The sequence below is a fragment of the Taudactylus pleione genome, unplaced genomic scaffold, assembly GCF_031769625.1.
Source record: "Taudactylus pleione unplaced genomic scaffold, aTauple2 ptg000156l, whole genome shotgun sequence".
NCBI lineage: Eukaryota > Metazoa > Chordata > Amphibia > Anura > Myobatrachidae > Taudactylus > Taudactylus pleione.
Window position 1 is genome coordinate 11,670,072 of NW_028284558.1, and position 21,101 is coordinate 11,691,172.

The 21,101-nt window shown below is 43.7% G+C and overlaps 1 protein-coding gene across 1 annotated transcript in view; it reads right to left on the minus strand.

Annotated features, from left to right (window-relative positions):
* Nucleotides 1-20,690, minus strand: part of STK39 (serine/threonine kinase 39) — a 451,027-nt gene extending 430,337 nt beyond the window's left edge. Inside the window, exon 1 of the mRNA XM_088474896.1 lies at nucleotides 20,537-20,690. Coding sequence (XP_088331022.1) covers nucleotides 20,537-20,636 — 100 coding nt within the window. The 5' untranslated portion in view covers nucleotides 20,637-20,690. The remainder of the gene's footprint in view (nucleotides 1-20,536) is intronic.
* Between the last annotated feature and the right edge of the window lie 411 nt (nucleotides 20,691-21,101).

Below are 21,101 nucleotides of genomic sequence, written 5' to 3' on the forward strand. Positions count from 1 at the left end.
CCAGACTTCTATTTTGCCATAGCTGCACTGTTAGCTCACCTGTCTGTACATGAAACTTATATTCCATTGTATTTATATGAATACATTCACGTATGCAGATAATTTAGCGTTGCTGTACAAAATATCTGACTGCATCTCCATGTATTTTTTACTTACAACTTCTAGAAAAGTAAAGTGAAAATAAATGACATGCGGATTATAAGTGGAAAGATGCAATACTTTTACAGCAAAAACATTATACTAATACATTTGTAAGAATGAAAGTGTTGTTCCATAATATCTCTTATAACAAGTTCACAGGCATTCAATATGAATGTGAATATTAAAACTAGAGAAAAATGTAACTGCTAAGTTATGCTCATAATTATGATTATAATAATAGTGGTAGAGATAACTCCATCACTGCCAAGCTTTAAAGTAGTTATACAGAACACAAAAATCTATTTTCAAAAGACAGTAAGAAAGTACTAATGCTAGATAAACATTAGGAAATATTTATCATCCACAGTACAGAAGAGCCTGGGAAGCAGACAAATCGTTTCCCTTTATCACCCTGCAGCAGGTATTAAATACATGCCCATCTCAATTCTACACACACTTTTCCTATTTTCATTATCGCAAGAGTCAATTATTGTTATCACAGAGGGAAGTTACATAAGTTACCTAGTTAATTAATTACTACGCAATCATTTTTTTCATGTACGGTATACATCTTTAATTACTGTATGAAGACAACAGCTGGCAGCAATTCTATTATACTTCTGACTATAAAATAATGGAACATAAACAGTCATAAGCAAACAAAAAACGTCTGTGTCGCATTGTAGGCAGCAATTTTGCTGTGTTGTAGTAAACGTTCTGATTTATTTATCATTGGGAACTCAATTTGGGTTCCTAAAGCTGGGTACACACCTGACAGATACCAGTATATCTGCAGGTGATGGTTGCTCATACACACTGAACAACCATCATCTTTACTCTTTACCAGGGGTCGCAAAACGACCCCCTCCCCCGGCTTTTGCTACAAGTGTACGGGCGGTCAGTAAAACGCCCGTACACACTGCACGATGGACAGATATATCTGCAGATATATTGGGCATCGGCTGTGCAGCAGAGCCAACACGAACGACGTCGTTCACAGACATATCGCTGGTACACACTGGCCGACGGGCACCCGATATATTGGCCGATCAATTGATCGGCGAATTTATCTGCCAGTGTGTACCCAGCATAACACTACACAACACATGTGAAGTCAATGGGAGCCAGCACGTGACGTAAAGACTAGACATGATGTTAACTTGTCCTATAATGTCAAGACAGAAAATTATGTTGTCTCTTGAAAGGTAGACCCATGAGCACTTGGGAAGAAAATACATACTAGTTCTAAACTTTGCCATCAAATGGCACAGACAGGCAGTTTATAAATAATAAGCAATAATAATAATAACCCCAATTTAATTTCAGTAAAGAAAAAACAATCTTTATCAATACAGGACTAAATTAGGAAAATGTGTTTTTTCTCAATGTTGTCAAGCCTGCACCTGTTTTCAATATGAATAGTAAAAGAAGAGATATGTAGCAATAAACTTGTGTTTTAAAAGGCAGATTGGGGATTACTGTATAAAGCATATTAATTTTACCAGTGTAAATAGTGCAATTTTGAAGTTATGTTCTTGGCTTAACCATTAGAAATAAAATTAATATGATTGGTTAACGCGACTGGCGTGTTTTGTTATATATAAGCATATAAATTCATGTAAACACCATGTGTACAGTATGTATAATAAAGTGCAATGTGTGAATAAGTGTCTATGCTTGATACAATATTATAAGTTAAAGATGGTTGAGGCGAGTAGTGCAATTATATACAATATAAGCATATATAACCATGCAACCGATGTATGTATAGAAAAGTGCAAAGGGTGATAAAGTTCCTTATCTAGTATAAATTATAAAAAATGAATCAACCACAATAAATATATAAATGTGTGAACAATTTATTTCTACACGTAGCAAACAGAAATAGATAAAAACAAAAATCACAGTCCCTGGGCTTGCCACTCCCGGAAAATGGGGCGGACACCCCCGCACTGTCCCTTAAATGCCTCTGCCTATCAATCAGTGAGAGGCATAGAAGGGTCTGTGGGCCTGATTCAGACCCGCACGTGAGCGCTGAGCGCTCGCAAGTGGGTCGATGTTGGCCCAGTGCGCATGCGCACGACGGAGTCAGCTCCGTCGTGCGCATGCGCGAGACCCGGTTAGCGACGGGCAAACCATCGCTCCGGGTCTCGTACCAAAGGGGGCGTGCTGCCGATGTTGAGTGACAGCACGGCCCCTTTGGTGGGCGTGCGGGGGGCGTGGCTGCCCAGACGGAGGCGTTCCCATGGGAACACCTACCGTCTGGGGCCGGCCCCACTGACATCACAAGTGATGTCAGTGGGAGTGCTTTCGGCTCTGTTTGAGCCAAAAGCACTCTAGGGCTTGCGGCAACGAGACCCTACCACAAGGGTCTCGTCGCAAGGCCGATGGTCGCGATGGTCTTGACCATCGCGACCATCTTCCTGGCCGCTTGCTTAAGCTGTGGGTGGTCGCTTGCTATAGCTGTGGCTAAAAATCAAGGACGGCCCTGATCGTTCGGCTCTGAATCAGGGCCTGTGTGTGACTACGCAGGACCCATTCTGCACACTCCCAGAATGGGTACTGTGCAAACGCAGATTCCCGTTAATCGGGAATCTGTGATTAGCAGTGCACGCTGAATCAGGCCCATTGTCCCTTTAAATCCAGCAGGCAAACCGGAGGTTTGAAAAGTAGAGATGAGCGGTTCGGATTCTGTGGAATCCGAACCGCTCCGAACATAGGGGATCCGAGTCCACCCGAACCCTGTTCGGGTGTTCCCCGCCTGACTCGGATCCCCGTTCGGGGCCGAACGGCGGCCGCCTGATGTCGGATTCTCACTAGAGAATCCGACATCAGGGTTCCTCGAGTGTAGGGCAGACCGCTGTGATAGCGGTCTGCCCTACACAGAACAAACACACAGCCGCCAGCGGCAGCTGTGTGTTTGTTACAGCAGCCAATGAGAGTCACACAGACTCTCATTGGCTGCTGCACAGAGGGAGCCCGGCTGGAGCTCACTCAGGAGCTCCATCTTCCAGCTCCCTCCTCGTCGCGTGGCAGCAGAGCGGACGGCGGCTGGAGCGGGGATACAGGTAAGTGTTTTTTTTTTCTTTATGTGTGTATGGGGGCCTACTACTGGGGAGGCATACTACAGGGGGCCTGCTACTGGGGGGCCTACTACCGGGAGGGCATACTACAGGGGGCCTACTACTGGGGGGGCCTACTACTGAGGGGGCATACTACAGGGGGCCTGCTACTGGGGGGCCTACTTCTGGGGGGGCATACTACAGAGGGCCTGCTACTGGGGGGCCTACTACTGGGGGATCATACTACAGGGGGCCTACTCCTGGGGGGGCCTACTACTGGGGGGTCATACTACTGGGGGCCAGCTAATTGGGGGCATACTACTGGGGGGGCATACTACGGGGGGCCTGCTAATGGGGGTATACTACTGGGGGGGGCATACTACTGGGGGCCTGGTAATGGGGGGCATACTACTGGGGGGCATACTACTACTGGGGGCACTGCATAGGGGGCCCTACTACTAAGGAGACTGCATAGGGGGCACCACTACTGGGGGCATTGTGTAAGGGACACCACTGCTGGGGGCATTGTGTAAGGGACACTATTGCTGTGGGCATTGTATAAGTGGCACTACTACTGTGGGCATTGTATATAAGGGTCACTACTGTGGGCATTGTGTAAAAGGGGCACTACTGTGGGCATTGTGTAAAAGGGGCACTACTGTGGGCATTGTGTAAAAGGGGTCACTACTGTGGGCATTGTGTAAAAGGGGCACTACTGTGTGTCGTAACATAAATAAGAGACACTACTTTATGGTGTAATGTGAATCAGGGGCACTATGTGCGGTGTAATGTGACTCCTAGGCCCGCAGCCCACTTTGTAAACAAGTACTGTGATTCTGTTGGCCGTACCCCACTGGGTGGGTGCACTACTTTTCATTTCTGCCACTGCTGTGTGGCAATGTGTCATAGATGTGCTTTATACTGTGGTGTCTGTGTCCTTGTGCCGCTGCTTTGTCGCTTAGTAACCAGTCAGCTCACTGCAACCTTTGGCCAATAATGTTGAAAACAATATTATAAGCTGTGAGGTGTTCTAAATTGACTGGAAATTAATGTTATTGAGGTTAATAATACTCTAGGAAGAAAAAAAAGACCAATTTATGTGATTTTAGCTTTTTTTGTCAATTTTTGTAAAAAAATCCAAATCCAAAGCCGGACGACAAATTAGAACCAAATCCAAATCCGGCAATAATGTTCCAGCGCACATCCCTATTGAAAACCCACAATTTACTAGAAATACCCCAGGATGGAATGCTAAAATATATGCCTAATTAATTTGGATGTGTGCTCGAGACCTCAGAGCACTGAAAAATCAGCACACTCCACATACAAAGGTGAGTTTCACTTTTAATTTGCACAGATTCCTAACAGGTTCACTGAGCAAATTCACATTATCACCATTCAGTTATGGCATGGATACATGGGGGATCAACTCAAATGTTTGTGACAAGACTCAGAACATAAATAGACATTTTTACAATCATTCTGAATGCATTTCGGGATGTTCCGTTTATTTGTTGCAACTCTGGGCCTGATTCAGAGCTGAACGCTATTCCGATGATCATGCAGTTAAGCGATTATCGGTGGTCTGTGCATGCGTCCCAGCCGCATTGCGCACATGCTGCTAATGAATTGCGACCGTGCATGCTGTGAGGATTCACTTGCAATTGACTGACAGGAAGAGACCGTTAAGTGGGTGGTTACGGGGAGTAACGGCCAAAATGCAAGAGTGTCGGGGCCATTTCCTGGGAGTGTACTAGCTAGCGTCTGCGTCTGAAGGAACCTCCTGCGTCTCAATTACCACAGCTATTCTGAGTGACCATAGACTTACTCCAGCTGTTGATGTTTTGAAGATCGTCGTACAATGATGGATTTGTGTACGATGTTGCGGGCAACTACGAGGGCTCCGGTAGGCGTCTCCATACAAAATCTGCTGCCTGTTGCATTAGCATATTTTAGCTACTGCGATCCGTGAGAGTATGTAATTGCGTATGCATTACCATCCGTCTCTGAATCATGTGCTCTGTCAGAATGGAGGAGCAAATATATGTTACAGTAACAAAATGACAGTACTATGTGCTGCAATCCATGTCTATTACCTGACAGAAATTCTACTCTTGTATGTTTTCTTGTGCTCAGTCATGTCATAAATATGACTGGAATGCAAACTTGTAAAAGGCCCGTATGCATATTAATATAAATACCACCAGAACAGCAACAGAGAATAAGGACAGGACATACTGTAAAATAGAGTTGATCAGCAGTTGTGATCCTGTTGGACCAGATACAAAGATACTCAAATACTCCCAGCTAGTCAAGTACTTCCAGCAGGACATCTTGCGAGGATTTCACACTGTTATCCCTCTGTGGCAACATGAAGGACAGTTACTGACTCAAGCAAATAAATGTATTTATACTGTATAAGACAAAGGAAATCCTGAAGATATGACATGTATAATGACATACTGTAGATGCCAAATATATACCAAATAATGAATGAAAGATATAAAAGGTTCAACAGTCAAACAAGCATGCTGGACATCACTACTATGCCATAAAACCGTGAAATACCCCCCTAATGTCACCTTCTCCGCCCCTGCCCACTTAATCCCATCCTGTAAAACAAACTCAAATTTTTCCGGGATATGGCGAGGATCCCGACAAGCAGGATGGCGTCTGCCTGAACCCCAGCATCGGAATCCCGAACGCCGAGACAACACCGGCGCCGAAATCCCGACATAACTCGGGATACTGACATCGCGATCCCGACAGACGGCATCCCGATCTTAAGGATATCGCGTAAAGGTATCAGCCATTGGGCTGCTGCTGTCAGTGTACTGACAGCCGGCATCCCGTCCATCGGTATTTCATACCAATTCCATTTTTCCATTTGGATGCAAAACTACAACAGGTGAGCACATGCACCTGATCCAAATTTAGCCAGGACAAGCATTTAAACCCTTGCATATGCTGCAGTTTGGACTTACATATGCATGCCTTCAGGCACCCTTGCACAAATGCAGGTCACAAAACAGCATTTGTACCAGCAACAGGATGCTGTAGAGGAGATGCATCTGACCACTTTGGGGGCGGGGCTGTGCGCTTTATGTCATTAGTCCCAGCCCCTGAATGTCACGATTCATATAATTTTAACCCCGTCCCCTCCCTACGGTCCTGCGAATCTCGGTTTTATTTCCACATCGCCCAATTCACTTCCACCCACTCTTCCCAGGTTCCTGGGAACAACCCGAAATATCAGGAGACTTCTGCACCTTCTGGGTGACTCGGTAGGTATGTGACAAATTTGATATTAGTATGAAATGAATAGGAATATAGAGGCAGTAGAGACTAAAATGAAAAAAATAAAATAAATATACAAACTACTCTGTGCGATCCTGTGTCATGCGCACGGGGAAGGGAAGCCTGCTTCTGACAAATCTCTTTCACCTAGCATGGGAGTACTGCAAGTGCCGATACTAATGGTTGGGACTGGCATAAAATTAGTAAGCGGCACGGCTTTCCACTTGCAGATGCACGGACCACGCATTAGCGTAAGGCAGTAAATCCGGCTTCTGCAAACTACTTTTAAATACAGCCACTTTGCATGCGATTCAGAATCGGCTCCATAATGTTTGCAGGACACAAGCACTAAACCACATATGTTAAACCACCAATACAGTGCTGTATCTGGCTATTCAGCTAGTTAGTATGGTCAGCCAATTAACACGCTCTTATAGATCAGCTATCAACTGACCATCATTTCTGCCAGCCCCAATCAATATCAGCTCAATGATTTGGGGCCATACAAGCAGTGATATGACTAAAACAACCAAATTGGCTTTCCATGTCATTGCAATGTATGGTTAGCTTTAGCAGACGCTGCTGGACCTAGAAGGGGAAGGCCTGCAGTAGCTGTGGTGAGGAAATGATCATGTACACATATGAAGCATTACAGAAACACAACTAACACCTTTGGCCTCAACCATACAGTCATCTATGCCATTGCTTCCCTTTATTCTGTAGCCCACAGAAATGAGACAGGCTGCAACATCACACACAATATAAATAGCAGATAATTACACCTCAGAAAACAGTTTTCAGTGTGAATCAATGATGAGTTTGTTAGGACTGTGGTACGGATACAGGGTGCAGTCCAGCATCTGTGTCCTCATCCTCTCTGCATTAACGTCACAGCCAAGTAACAAGGACACTAAACAAAAAGTAAAATTGCAATGGTTGCGCGAAAAGAAGCTGCTCAATAAACAATCACTATAAAAATACACTTAAAAGAGCGTTTGTATATGTAAAATAGTTATTATGTTTACTGTTCTGTAATTGTCAGAGATCGAATAAATAAATAAATAAATAAAATCAGATCAAATATAATAGCAAAATCAGCTATGTCCTCATACAACTCTTGTAGTTTATAGCTCTTTTTATGATCAAGTGGTATGGAGTGGAAATGTCCGTGGGTAGCCAGGTGATTGCGGGAACTTATAGCAAAAGCTATCCCTATTCTTACCCTAAAAAGCCATCCCCCCGGTGTCTGTAATCAGCTGTCTCGTGGTGCGCAACGTTTTCTCTCTGTCCCTTTGGCTCGGGCGCTCTGTGCCTTTCTTTACAGGGGTCATTGGCGTTCTGCTCTTTACGGGGAGAGTGAGTCGGGCAGCACGCAGCTCCCTCTCCGCAACATTGTATCTAATGATGTAACCACAAGGTTACTTGAGGTGAACCTTGTGGTTACATCATTGGATACAATGTAGCAGTTCCCACCATAGACTTCAATGGAGATTTCACACCATTGAAGTCTATGGAGGAGACAGGCTGACCGCACACAGTCAATCAGTGAGCAGCTCCGACGGAGTCGCCCGATGATTGGCTGGCGGCTCCTGCAATGACTGGGCACACGTGTGCCCCAGTCATTCACGCGGAGGAAAGGCATGAATATACACATACTGTACCTTTCCTCCTGTCCAGCATGGTTTTGAGTATTTCCGTTTTTTTGTTTTAACCCCCTGGATGCCTACAGGGACCGAAGAGGAGAGGAACATTGCATAGGAGAGGTGAGTGTTTTTTTTTATTACAGGTACCCTATGGATTCCTACTGGAGAAGGGGACATGATGGCATCAGGGATACTAGGTGAGTATGTGTGTCATTGAGTGTAAATGTGTGTTTAAATAAAATTGTACTTTCACGGTGTGTCTAGTCTTTACTTTTTATATGTCTTTTGCAGTGGAACTACAGGTACCAGCGGGCCCGTAATGCCCTGCATGCTGGTACTTGTGGTTCTCCAAGTGCCAGCTTGTGGGGGAGGCTTGCTGGGACGTGTAGTACCACAGCTAAAGACAATATTAACACTTCTATTTTACACAACACATTTACACTATCAACCCGGCACCCACCGGCCAGGGGTTCCGAGGATAGCCCCGGACTATCAGGCTAGGCTTGGGGTGCTCTAGAGATGGGTACCCTTTTATTGGGGGGATCAACTGGTGACCCCCCCAACCGCTAGAAAGAGTTCGGTGCTGGTTATGGAAATTACAGGGGACCCTACCTGTTTTGTCCCTGTTTTTCCACAACCAGGACAGGATCAGAAAAGCCCTGTGCTGGTACTTAAAGTACAGGGGCCCCTACACATTTTGGCCCCTGTTTTTTAAAAACCAGCACAGGCTTTACAGAGCCCAGGGCTGGTTATGTTTCTGGGGAGGGGATGCACATCATATTTTATTATAAAAAAACTATTTTCATATGGACACACAGAAATATGCATGGATATGTGTATGTTTCTGTGTTACTCTGACTAGCTCAGGATAGAGTCGCTATCCTGAAGCTGGTCTATTGTGTTTGTAAGTTCTCAGGCAGTAATATGTGCAAGTGAAGCACTCGCACTCTATTACATTGCCCAAGTTCTATCTAGAGAATTGGAAAACATCTGGATGCAAAATGTTTTTGGTGAGTTATAGTAAAGCCCGAAAAATGCGAGTTTTACTATAGTCGCACCCTATTAAATCTGCAAGTGAGTAAAAAATGTGAGTTTAGCAGTAACTCACATTTTATACAAATTCGCAACCTATTACATACATTTGGCCCTTAGTGTGTGCATCAACTTTATCAGTGTACAGGAGTTTCCAGAAAACAGCTATGATTAGTATTCTATTTCTGCATTTTCGATGACTCTTGAGAGATCTGTTTATTCAAAATACATCTACAGTCTGGCAGAAGCACCAGATGAACAAAGAGTGGCAGCTACGATTTGCCCGGGCTCTCATTTTGCTCCTGGACATTATAGTTGGAACAATAGCATATGATCCTTTGTCAAGTTCAACCAAGGAATTATATTAATAAATGCCTTTTCCTGCAATAGAGATACATCAGTGAAAGGGCTGTAACACAGGCAGAAAAACTCCTAAAGGCATAATATAGATCTATATATCTATTACTGAAGTACCCGGTGTTGCCCGGGTTTAAATCTTCAAGTTATTAAATTTTATTATGTGATGTTGTCCACAACAGGACACCTGGGTCAAAGTTCTTCCCGGTGCACTCCACCGTAAAGTCCACCGTAAAGTCCGACTGGGACCTCAACCCTTTTATTAGGCATAGTAGACCAATTGCCACCCCTCTGTGAAGTTTTCATCCAAATCCATCCAGTGGAAGGCTCAGAACAGGCTCCCCGGGTCAAAGTTCTGCCCTGCGTATACCAACGGGAGGTCCGACCTAAACATCGGTGCATATATATGTGTGCGGGCATTTGTGATATATATATATATATATATATATATAAATAAAGCAGGTGTAAATTCTGCTGATTCATATGTACTGTGTAAAAAAAATGCTATTCTGCACAGAGGGTGCTAACAGTGAGGCAGAAAAGTTAATGACCATTTAATAACTAATATAATTTATAGACATAAAAAAATTCTGCAAATACAATTTTTCTTAGGAAGGTCATATTTAAAAATAGGCTTGAACCTATCTGTTTGATATCAAATCAAGCTAAAATAGGCATATTCCACTTTGCATATCTGCATATTTTTTATGCTTATTTTTCACTTCTTTTTTTGTATAACTTCCTATGTCTTATTCATTAATTAATTAATCACAAAGGTATCTTCCTGTTTAACCGAAAGAAAACAATTGCTTATCTGCTGTAAATTAACTATGTGTTAGATACAGTTTATGTATTACTAGTTACTGAGCCTGATTCGCAATACCGATATTTACGCAATGAGAGATTGTCAGTAAACTGCGCATACTTCTATACTAGATAGTGAGAGGATATGTGGCATTGGAGTACCCCTAGGTTGACCCCAGAGCAAGAGCAGAACTATCAATGGTATACCACAATGTTTGCCACTAACTCCGCTAGACAAAATAAACATTTACCTAAAATAATATATGATCATATACACATAAATCACAACTCAGTGTGACTCAATGTGTAACCAGAATAGGGACTCTACTATAATGAGTAGTAAGATCAATGTATATTATTTAATATGCACAAAGGTAAAAAGAAAAGTAAAAAGAAAAAAAAGTACTGTATTTCCATGATTTAGAGATTGTAAAATAGTCCCAAAGAGGTCATATATAAAAACAATGGGTGACAATAGGTGAATGTTCACATGGGGAAAATAAATTGTCCCAGTGGTCACTGATCATACCCAATTTGGAGGTAAGTAGCCACAGGTGTTTGGAAAGTACAGGTTATTCCGGATGTACCCTGTATAGGCTTCTAAGCTTTCACCCAGAAGAGGTTTTTAGTCCATCCAAAGAGCTTTCCTACTAGGTGGGCACTGGTGAAGCATCCCAACGCGTTTCGAGACCTACAAGTCTATTTTTCAAGGCTAGTGCTCCCCAATATGCATGTCCTGCTTTTAAGGCTGAAAAAACTTGATCAGGAGGTTACTTGCGGTACGGGAAACTGGAACCAGAAGTGATGTGGTGCGTCGGCCGCTAGTAATTGTAAACAAAGGTCCCGTTAAGTAATGATTCCCCATACTCACTTGTTCCTCTTTGCACTAATGTGGTAAAATGCAATAGACAAGGGGGTATGTAAAAGGTGGTCTGGGAAGTCCGTGACCGGAAGTGCTGTATGAACGAACGAGGTATGAGGAACCGGAAGTGACATAACAAGCGTCGGGTGTTTCATTTGGAGGTTGGTCTAAACATGTGTCTAGGTTGCACGGTGCATGTGTCAAGGCACATTAACGTCGACACTCGCAGCGACTTTTTACTCACAGTGTGATTGGCAGTCAGGGATCGTTTGTGGTAGGTAACAGGGAGTGGAGGCAAAAAACGCAGGCGTGTCACGACCGTTTCCGGGCCGCGTCACAGTCTCCATATTCGATCAAATCCGCAATGTAAGTGTCAGTACATGCAGCCGACTATAGGACTACTGAGAAGGCATAAGACACTACTCAACAAAATATAAAAAATTCTCGGCACCTGATAGGTGATTACTGTATGTGTTTTTTTAGCCTAATTTAGGGCTGCTGAATTCAGTGGAGTAAACATGATTTTCTCACATTTATTAGACACACAAATAACAAAAGTGATAATAGTTACATCTGAAAAAAGTAAGATAAGTGAACATTTCAATTAATCTCTATAAAATACTAATAAAACTACTGGAACGTTTAAAAACTTCAGAAACTAAACTTCAGAAACTGTTAATAAAAGATAAAGTGTAAAGTCACTCTACTTTAGAGAAATTACGCTTTCCGTATGTACAGTGTTTTATTGGTCTCTCTCCTTGGTAGCGATGCTCCATTGTCAGAATGTCTTGGTGAAAACGTTCCCCTTGTTCATCACTTACACTATCCAGGTTGTCAGGGAAAAAGTCTAGATGGGAATGTAAAAAGTGAATTTTAAGCAACATTCTACAGCCCATATTCTTGTAATTGTCCAATAGTTTATTCACAATGGACACATAATTGGCCTGTTTTCAGTTCCCTAAGAATGCACAGCAGCGTAGAAGGAGGACCAAGCAGCAGACTCAATTTATGTCAATTTACCATTAAATACTTCATCCACAAGCCGTTTCCTTATTTGCGAGCCAACAAATATGCCTTCTTTTAGCTTTGCTTCGCTTAACTTCGGAAACTTTTCCTTCAGGTAACTTTTATTCATTAGGCCAAACTTAATATGAAGTGGAGGTAAAATGATTTTGTGTCTCTCCAGTACCATAGGTTTCTCTCTCTGGCCACTTATTTGTGATATAGTGATTTGTAGTGTCTCTGCTGTCCCATAAATATAGAAAACAGCAGTACTTTGTGAATCCACCTTGCAAACCTAACATCTGTGCTACCTTTAAGTCACAACTAAAATTCCATCTATGATCCTTATACTTGATTCCCTTCAAAAATACAGATATACTTTAATATGTTTCTTTCATGCCCGCTGCGTAAGGCAGAGGTACTGAAAGGGGTTCAGACAGTGTAATGGTTAGCATTACTGCCTCACAGCACTTAGGTTCTGGGGAGTTTGTATATTCTCCCTGTGCTTGCGTGGGTTTCCTCCTGGTACTCCGGTTTTCTCCTACACTACTAAGCCTTGGATGAAGATAAAGTGGACGGAGATAAAGTACCAACCAACCAGCTCCTAACTGTCATTTTTCAAACACAGCCTGTTACAGGAGCTGATTGGTTGGTACTTTATCTCTGTTCACTTTATCTCCATCCAGGGTTTAATAAATAGTCCCCAAAGATTGTAAACTACACTGGGGAAGGGTCTGATGTGAATGGCCAAATATTCGCTGTAAAATGCTGCGCAATATGTGCGCACTATATAACTGGTAATAAATAATAATAAATTAACCACCAAATTTGATCATTAAACTGTTACACACACTAAGGGCTTTGCCCAGTGCGCATGCGCATGAGGGAGCCGGCTCCTTCGCGCGCATGCGTGAGACCCGCTACGACCGACAGCGCTGGTCGTAGCGGGTCTCTTTCCAAAGGGGGCGAGCTGTCGATGTCGATTGACAGCTCGCCCCATTTGGAAGGCGGGCCGGGGGGGTGGCAGCCCAGACGGAGGCGTTCCCATGGGAACTAGTGACTAGTGATGTCAGTGGAGAGCTTCCGGCTCTGACAGAGCCAGAAGCTCTCCAGGGCTTACGACAAGTGAGACCCTACCCTAGGGTCTCGTCGTAAGCCCCGATGGTCGCGATGGTCTATGACCATCGCGACCATCACCCTAGCGGTCGTTAGAGCTGTGGGTGTAAAAAACCCACAGCCTAATGACCGAAACAGAGGCGGCCGGTCAGGATGCAAGCGGCCGCCCAGTTTCTGAGTGACCGCTTGCATCCTCCGACCGCCTCTGAATGAGGGCCTAAGGGTTCTATTTACTACAATGCGCATTGGCAATGCAGATTGTAGTGTGATATTACTGACTGAATTGGCATTACAAATTCAGGCAATATCACAGGGATTTACTAAAAATCCCTTGCAGGGACAGAACTTGCGATAAAGCTCTGTCCCTGCGAATCCCCTCTGCAGCCTTATCACAGTATTTTTGCAAAAAATACCATGACCGCTGCTAACCCCCTCCGGCGCTAAGCCCCCCCTGCGATCGCAGACCCCCCGCAACCCCCACCCCCGCGACCCCCTCTCTTAATTGCACTTACCTGCCTGATCCAGTCCGGTGATGTCCTCCATGACTCCGGTCAGCTGACATCCCATACTGCACCTGATGACCGGGCCGCAGTGCAGTATGGGACACCATCTGACTGGAGGGAGGACATCACCGGAGCCCCGAACTCCAGTCCCTGGACTCAGGTAAGTTAATTTTTTTTTTTTGCAGTCTATCAGCATGTGGTCTGCTTAGACCACACAGCTGATTACTGGGGCCGGCTCCGGGTTCTGCTCTGCATGTTAGAGCGGAGCAGGAGTCCGGTAACCGGGGGCGACCCTGGATAACGCCACCTCCATTGTTATTATCACAGGGCCTCCCCAGGTATTTTTTTCACAATTTATTATTAGTAACTTGCACACAGATCACATTTCCCATTACAATTAAGAGAAATGCGATCTGATTACTAAAAATAAGTGATACTTAGGGGTTGGAGTAGAATTTTATGAATTCTACTCCAATTGCCCATTAGTAATTTTAGGTGAAACTAAAATAATGTGAAAATGGTGTGAAAACACCCTTTTTTCACTTTATTTTAGTAAAAATAATGATAATAAATAGAGCCCATTGAATTTTTCTTTTCAAAAAATGTGGCTAAACAAAGATTTCTTGTTCTAAAATTTTAAATTATCATGCCTTGAGCCAGAAAGTTTCACTGTTGCAGCCTAAAACCCAAAATTTGTTTTGACAGTTTAAAGTCACAAACCAAATAATTTAATTGCGTTTTAGGGTGATACTCCGCTGTAATTTCTGTATCTTCTGCCTTGCTTTCCTTTGATGTACCAGATTCACTGGTACACACATACGAGGTACAGGAACAGGCTGCCCTTCTCCATTAGGCACAGTTTTTAAGGTACGTACACACTAGACGCATACTTGCCTATTTCTGAAAAAGCATTTCAGGGAGATTGTGAAAGCACCACCTATTAGCGCGGCGGTAAGGTGGAGAGGTACTGATACATCTGGTAGACCTGCCATAAAATTTACTTACATCCAAATGTACAGTAAGCAAGCCCCAAAGCAGTTAGTAAGATCTACATGATGCTGAAAATACAATTATACTTTTCAAAAAATGCATGTAGCTATAGGGATCATTGTGCCTTAGTTATAATATCCAATGCAGGGAAATTATACTAATGATCCCATTTAAATGTGCATATCTCCTTTTTTCTTCTCTATAACAGTTTCATAATGGGGATAATGTACAATCAGGGAGATTGCTAGACTCTTCAGGGAGTCAGGGAGATTGATACTATTTCAGGGAGTCTCCCTGACAATGAGGGAGAGAGTTGACAATTATGTCTAGATTAGTTGTCAGATTAGTTGCTCACAATGCGATATCGTGAGCGATTTCCCTTGAACTCTCCCTGGCAGCTCCCTGGCACTCCAGTACACGATATGGTGCTAAAAAGTGTCCAATCTGACCAAAGATCTATCGTGCGTCCTTAACGATTTCCAGCGCGTCGTGTACGAGATTGGCAGATCTGAAGATGCGACATACGATCCGCGGGTATGCGCATCGGCATCGTGATCATGAGTGGACACTCACGATTTGGACATATTTTACACGATTTGTTGTTCCGATGCATCGAAAACGGGCGAATTGTGCAAAATATCGTCTCATGTGTATGCACATTGAGGCCCTCATTCAGAGGCGCTCGCAAAATGCCGCCTGTGTTTTGAAGTACGGCCTCCTGATCACTAGCTACGCTTTGGGTTAACACCCACAGCTTTAGCGACCGACCAGGTTGATGGTCACGATGGTCAAGACCATCGCGACCATCGGAACTTGCGACGAGACCCTAAGGTTGGGTCTCGACAATCGCAAGCCCCAGGGAGCTTCCTTCTCTGATCAAGCAGGAAGATCACCACTGACATCACTGCTGATGTCAGTGCGGCCGCCCACAAAACGGCATGCTTTCCTTAAGGAACGCCTCCATTTGTGAAACATCGACAGCCGCCCCGTTGGTAGCGAGCCCCGGAGCGAGAGAATTTCTCTCTCGCTCCGGGGCTGGCGCACTCGCAGTGCGGCCGCTGCGCATGCGCAGGGCCTAAACATCGACCCGCTTGCGAGCGCTCAGCGCTTGCGAGCGGGTCTGAATAAGGTCCTTAGTGCTTAAGACACTTAAGGATATTTGATAGTGTGCCTAGTTCTAATGGAATGCCCAGCAATACTAGTTAGACAAAAATAACAGTCAGTACAGTGGTCCCTAGGCTCACGCCATACCATTGGGACAGTGAACCGCTTCATACTGCGAATTCCTTTCAACCATTCTGTCAGATTAGTTGCGCAGGTTAAGCAAAAAATATGGAGTGCCCAGGTTTTATCCTGGTCACCAAGAGCACAATCAAAGTACATGTTATAATCCTTCTATATCAAGGCGCTAATAGGCTTTTTGGTGTGAACATACCGCACACATTACAAAAGTTTTCAGGATGGTATACACACCCAGGAATTTTAACGGCTGCCACTGCTTCGTATGTACTTTCAAACAGTGTGAAATATGTTCTTACAAAGTTACGAAACAATGTACACAAGAAAAGAATAGCACTGATTTAAAATGGAGAAATAAAAACAAAGGTAAAATGGCCACTTGCACTGGTCACTGCCAGCGGTGCAAGGGACAGAGATACTTCTTTACAGAGCAGCCCACTGTTACTGATGGTCATGGTACAGTCCAGGGAACTTCCTGCTTACCAACCACCTGTGCAGGCTGGCCGTGAGCTGGGACTGGAGCCAGCAAGCAACATGGCATCCAGCGCTAAGAGGAGGGTTCTGCCCCAGGACCGGCGGTTCAAATCCCGGCGCTAGAAGCCCGGCAGGGTTGAAGATCCCGACAGCGGATTTCTGCAAGTAACCCTAACCCTACTCCCCCCCTAACCCTAACCCTCCCTTAGGGGTGCTTAACCCTAACCTCCCCCCTAGTGCCTAACCCTAACCTCCCCCTGGGAGTGCCTAACCCTAACCCCCCTTTCCCTAGCTTAACCCTAACCCTCCTGTGGGGGGATCTAATCCTACATCCCCCCGGGAGCCCTGAAACCTAACCCTCCCCCCCCCCCGTGGGCTGTCCGCGCCCACTGCCTGGCTTACCTTCGTTCGGTATGCCAGGCGTCATGCTCCCGGCGTAGGTGTAATGACAGGCGTCGGGCTCCCGGCGTAGGTGTAATGACAGGCGTCGGGATTTCTACACCAGTCATTAGTATCCTGCTGGGATTTGACAGTCGGGAAGCCGGCGGTCGATCGTCAGCTTCCTGACTGCATCCCGGACCAGCGCATGGAGGAGAATGAGGAAGATGAGGAGGGAGATTCTGATAACATAGCGGATGAGAAGTCCGAGCAGGATGCATAACCCATAGCACAGGCAGAAGGGAGTCTTGCTGAGCACTTCTCCTTTAATTTTCTAATTTAAATTTTTCAAAATATCTCAAAAACCTAACGTGATATCAAATCTCTGATGGAATTTTTGGATTCTATGCACATAATTACATGGAGATTGATATATATCATAAGATGACTGTTGAGTAGTGTAATCGAATGATCTGCAACCGGTGCTGCGTCTGTGTACTCAGGTGCTTGGATATGCAAAGTCGCAGGTGGGCTTCTCAATACAGCCCCCAGCGTCTGTGGCATTTGCATATTTTCGCAGGGCAGCTGCGTACCGATCACAGTTGTGAAGGCATTAGCGTACATCTTTAAATCAGGCCCACTAGTCATTCAGATCATAGCAATATTTTAGACATGGAACCTACAATCATAAACATAATAACTTTTCCATCCAGCCACTTACAGCAGAAAGGACTGAAAATGGATTATGGAATTACAAGGAATGTAGCAAACTACGTACAAAAGGAAATCAGGTTAGCAGAGATGGGAAGGTGGGGGAAGATAGATAGATGGATGGATGGATAGATAGTAAGTATAGTCTAAAGTTAGGATAACTAATATTAACATTGGCTAACATAGAAGGGAGGGGTGCAACTGAAAAGTGGCAGTGAACCTGTGAAAATTCCTGCCCACTGTCGCATAGCTCTACCATGGCAAATGGCTGGGCTACCATCCTACTGCATTTTATCGCAACTGTATGGTACCTGTATAGGGCAGTGGGTAGCCGCACAAGTGACCTCTGTGGTCCACTGATTAATTCATAGGTGAGGTTTCTAGCTGGAAGCCCACTAGCAGCCTTAAGTGTACAATGATGGGGTCACCAAGGGGACAAATGGGCGCTCGGCGCAGTCAACTGCTCATAGCTAATTAGTAGAAAAAAACAAAAACTACAGTATACTGTACATAAGAAAATACAGTTCTAAATGAAAGACTGGTCCATCTGTCATTCGTAAAGAAATGCACATTAAAAATTAATTTACCTTATTTCTTACAATTTTCCAATATTATGTGGTCTATTTACTAAGCAGTGTTAGGAGACAGAGTGAAAAGTGACAAGAAAGTGATAAGGTGCCAGCCAATCAGCTCCCAACTGTCATCTCACAGGGTGTTTGAACAGCTGATTGGCTGGCACCTTATCACTTTCTTATCACTTTCCACACTATCTCCAAACACTGCTTAGTAAATAGACCCCTATATGTTTATTACTATACCTAAGTGACTAACAGCTACTGTCACTGTAAAAGTTCATATAGTGTTGTTAATAGCAACCAATCAGAGCTTGAGATTTTTCTAGCACATATTTGAAAATGAAAGAAAACATATGAGTGGTTGATGTAACATTACCATGTCATTTTGCTAAATAAATGTCCCCAAAAGAGTATTTTCTTTCTGAACTCCCATGGTAGCCAAAGAAATCTCTGATCTGATTGACACCTCATAAAGGAGGGCGTTTTCTTAAGACATATTTTACCTGAACTTAACTAATTAAAAAAGTGTAATCAGGCTCATTAAAAAACAAACAAAATAAAAACATTTTATTATAAGAATCAAGTGTTATTTGCTACATATAAAACCTTTGTGAAAATAAACTACAGTAATTGTAAGGCTACATTAGGTGGTAAATGCTGAGTTTGATCGCATTTGTGTTTAGCACATAAAATCGTTCACTAAAAAGCAATTATATGCATATGTAGAGTTTAATGAATCGTAACGCTGTCATTCTTAATTTTAGTAAATGCAAGTATATAAGTATATTTATATACAGTATGATCTAATATATGTATTCTTATAATTCGACAATGTTCTTCAATTAAACATATCATTAGGCTTGAAAGATATATCATGCATTTCGTAGTGGTTTACTATTGTTCTAATATTTTATTGTGATATAAAACTGTATTGATGGGTTTTAAATTTAAAAAAAACCTATTAGTCATAACAATATGCAATATAAATGTATGCATTTAGTACCAGCATAGTATCAATTTAAAACCTATGAAATATATGCTTTCTTTAAGAATATGCAGTATGCAGGATTAATAAACAAGTTGTAAACTACAGTAGGATGCATTCATTTAGAGAGTATGATTGTAAAACAAAAATGCAATATCCTTGAAATGATACAAGTTATGTAGTAGACAGCTCTTACTGTAAGTAAGGTCAAAACAAGATACAGTATTAAAAATCCTTGCTGTCTAGCTTTGCCATATTAACAAAACATGTACTAAACCTCAGTTATTGTACATAAGCAATCTAGAGCAGTATTCGATGAAATAGTATCTAATTCTACAGTATATACATTACGGCCGCTAGCTAGCTAAATATAGACTGCAGTGAATCTGGCCTACAAGTCTTCAGGGAGTTTAACCCAGGAACAGAAAAGACAATATTTCAAATAAATGGCAATAACATGTTATGCAAAATTGTTAATTGAACACTTTACTTTGCTAGGATCAGCAGGTCCTTTTAGATAGGAAATAAAGTTACATTTACTATTAGCTGCACAAAATTGAGTACTTACAAGAATACTATAGGGACGGGACTGGAGACACACTGCAATTTACAACATAAATCTAAATGTTTGACAGCACTATTCGCTATACTACAGGTCTGTGATGTAATAACCTACCCCATTGCTAATGCATCTTAATTTAAAAATGCATTGTGAGTGTGCTGCAGAAATACATGAAACTTAGAATGTTATTACAGGTAAATACAAAGTCATTCAGCATGTACAGTATATGGCGTGTGCATTACCTAGAGGAGTATAATACAGTGCCTGGCTTTGCATTTTAAAATAGAAATAAATAAATAATGTTAAAATAATGCTTCTCTCTCACTCTCCTGGGCTGTCACCGGATTAATTTACAGTTAGGAGCCTGTTAGCTTAGTCTGCTGTGACTCAAAGGGTTTAAAGAAAAAAGAGACTATCTGTAGTACCAACATGAAGTTGCAGCATGCCCCATGATGCTGCAGCTGTATATACCCCCCACTAACTAGAGGGACCCAATGTCTCCAGAAGGCTAAGCATGACCAGGAGCAGGACACCACAGGCTGGATCCGGAGAGACACTGCACATGGGGAACAGAACTGGGTGTAGTAGGTGTGATAACACAAGAGCAGTGACAGCAGAGGGCAAGGTGGTGATGCAACCACATGGAACTTCTGCTGCTGACATGAGAGGAAAGCAGCAGGTTCTGCAATGTGCAGCATCACTGGGAGGAGGGGGCACAGGATGCCGGTAGGCCCGAAGCCCCGCTGCCACCTGGGTGCCCTGAGACATATCATAGGGAGAGATAAGAGATGGTATGCACTGACCAATAACCTCCTGGAGCTCGTAGCTGTCTCTGCAGATTGGCCACCCGATGGGCTGTGCTGGGGGCTGGCTGTGCACCGGGGACTCCGTCTGCTCTGCCATGGTGATGATGGTGAGGAGGGTGATGCTGCTTATGGGCACTTCCAGTGGCTGCACTCACTGACTCACTCACTGACAGCCGGGCACAGGAGGGCTGGGGAGGGGAGACAGAGGGAGGAGGAGGCTGCTGCTTCCTCCTGTGTGTGACAGCAGCTAGGAAAGGAGGTGGTGCTTCCCCGGCCTGGCTGGTTGCAGCTGCCGCACACGCTACGCTATATCTAAGTGAGACAGGGCACAGCTGGCATCGGGGGAGGCTGGCATCGCATCTGCCACTGACTGCTACCAAGGCGAAGGCATCAGCCACACCCACTGCCGAATCCCCCAAAGTGCAGCCCTCTCCTAGGCAATGTCAACCCATGTGATAACCTATTGCATGTCATTCACTTGTATTTCGTTTTAAACCTTCTATCATACAAAAAGGACCCAGCACTTCCTTTTACCTTCTGGAAACTTTACTTCACTTTGGGC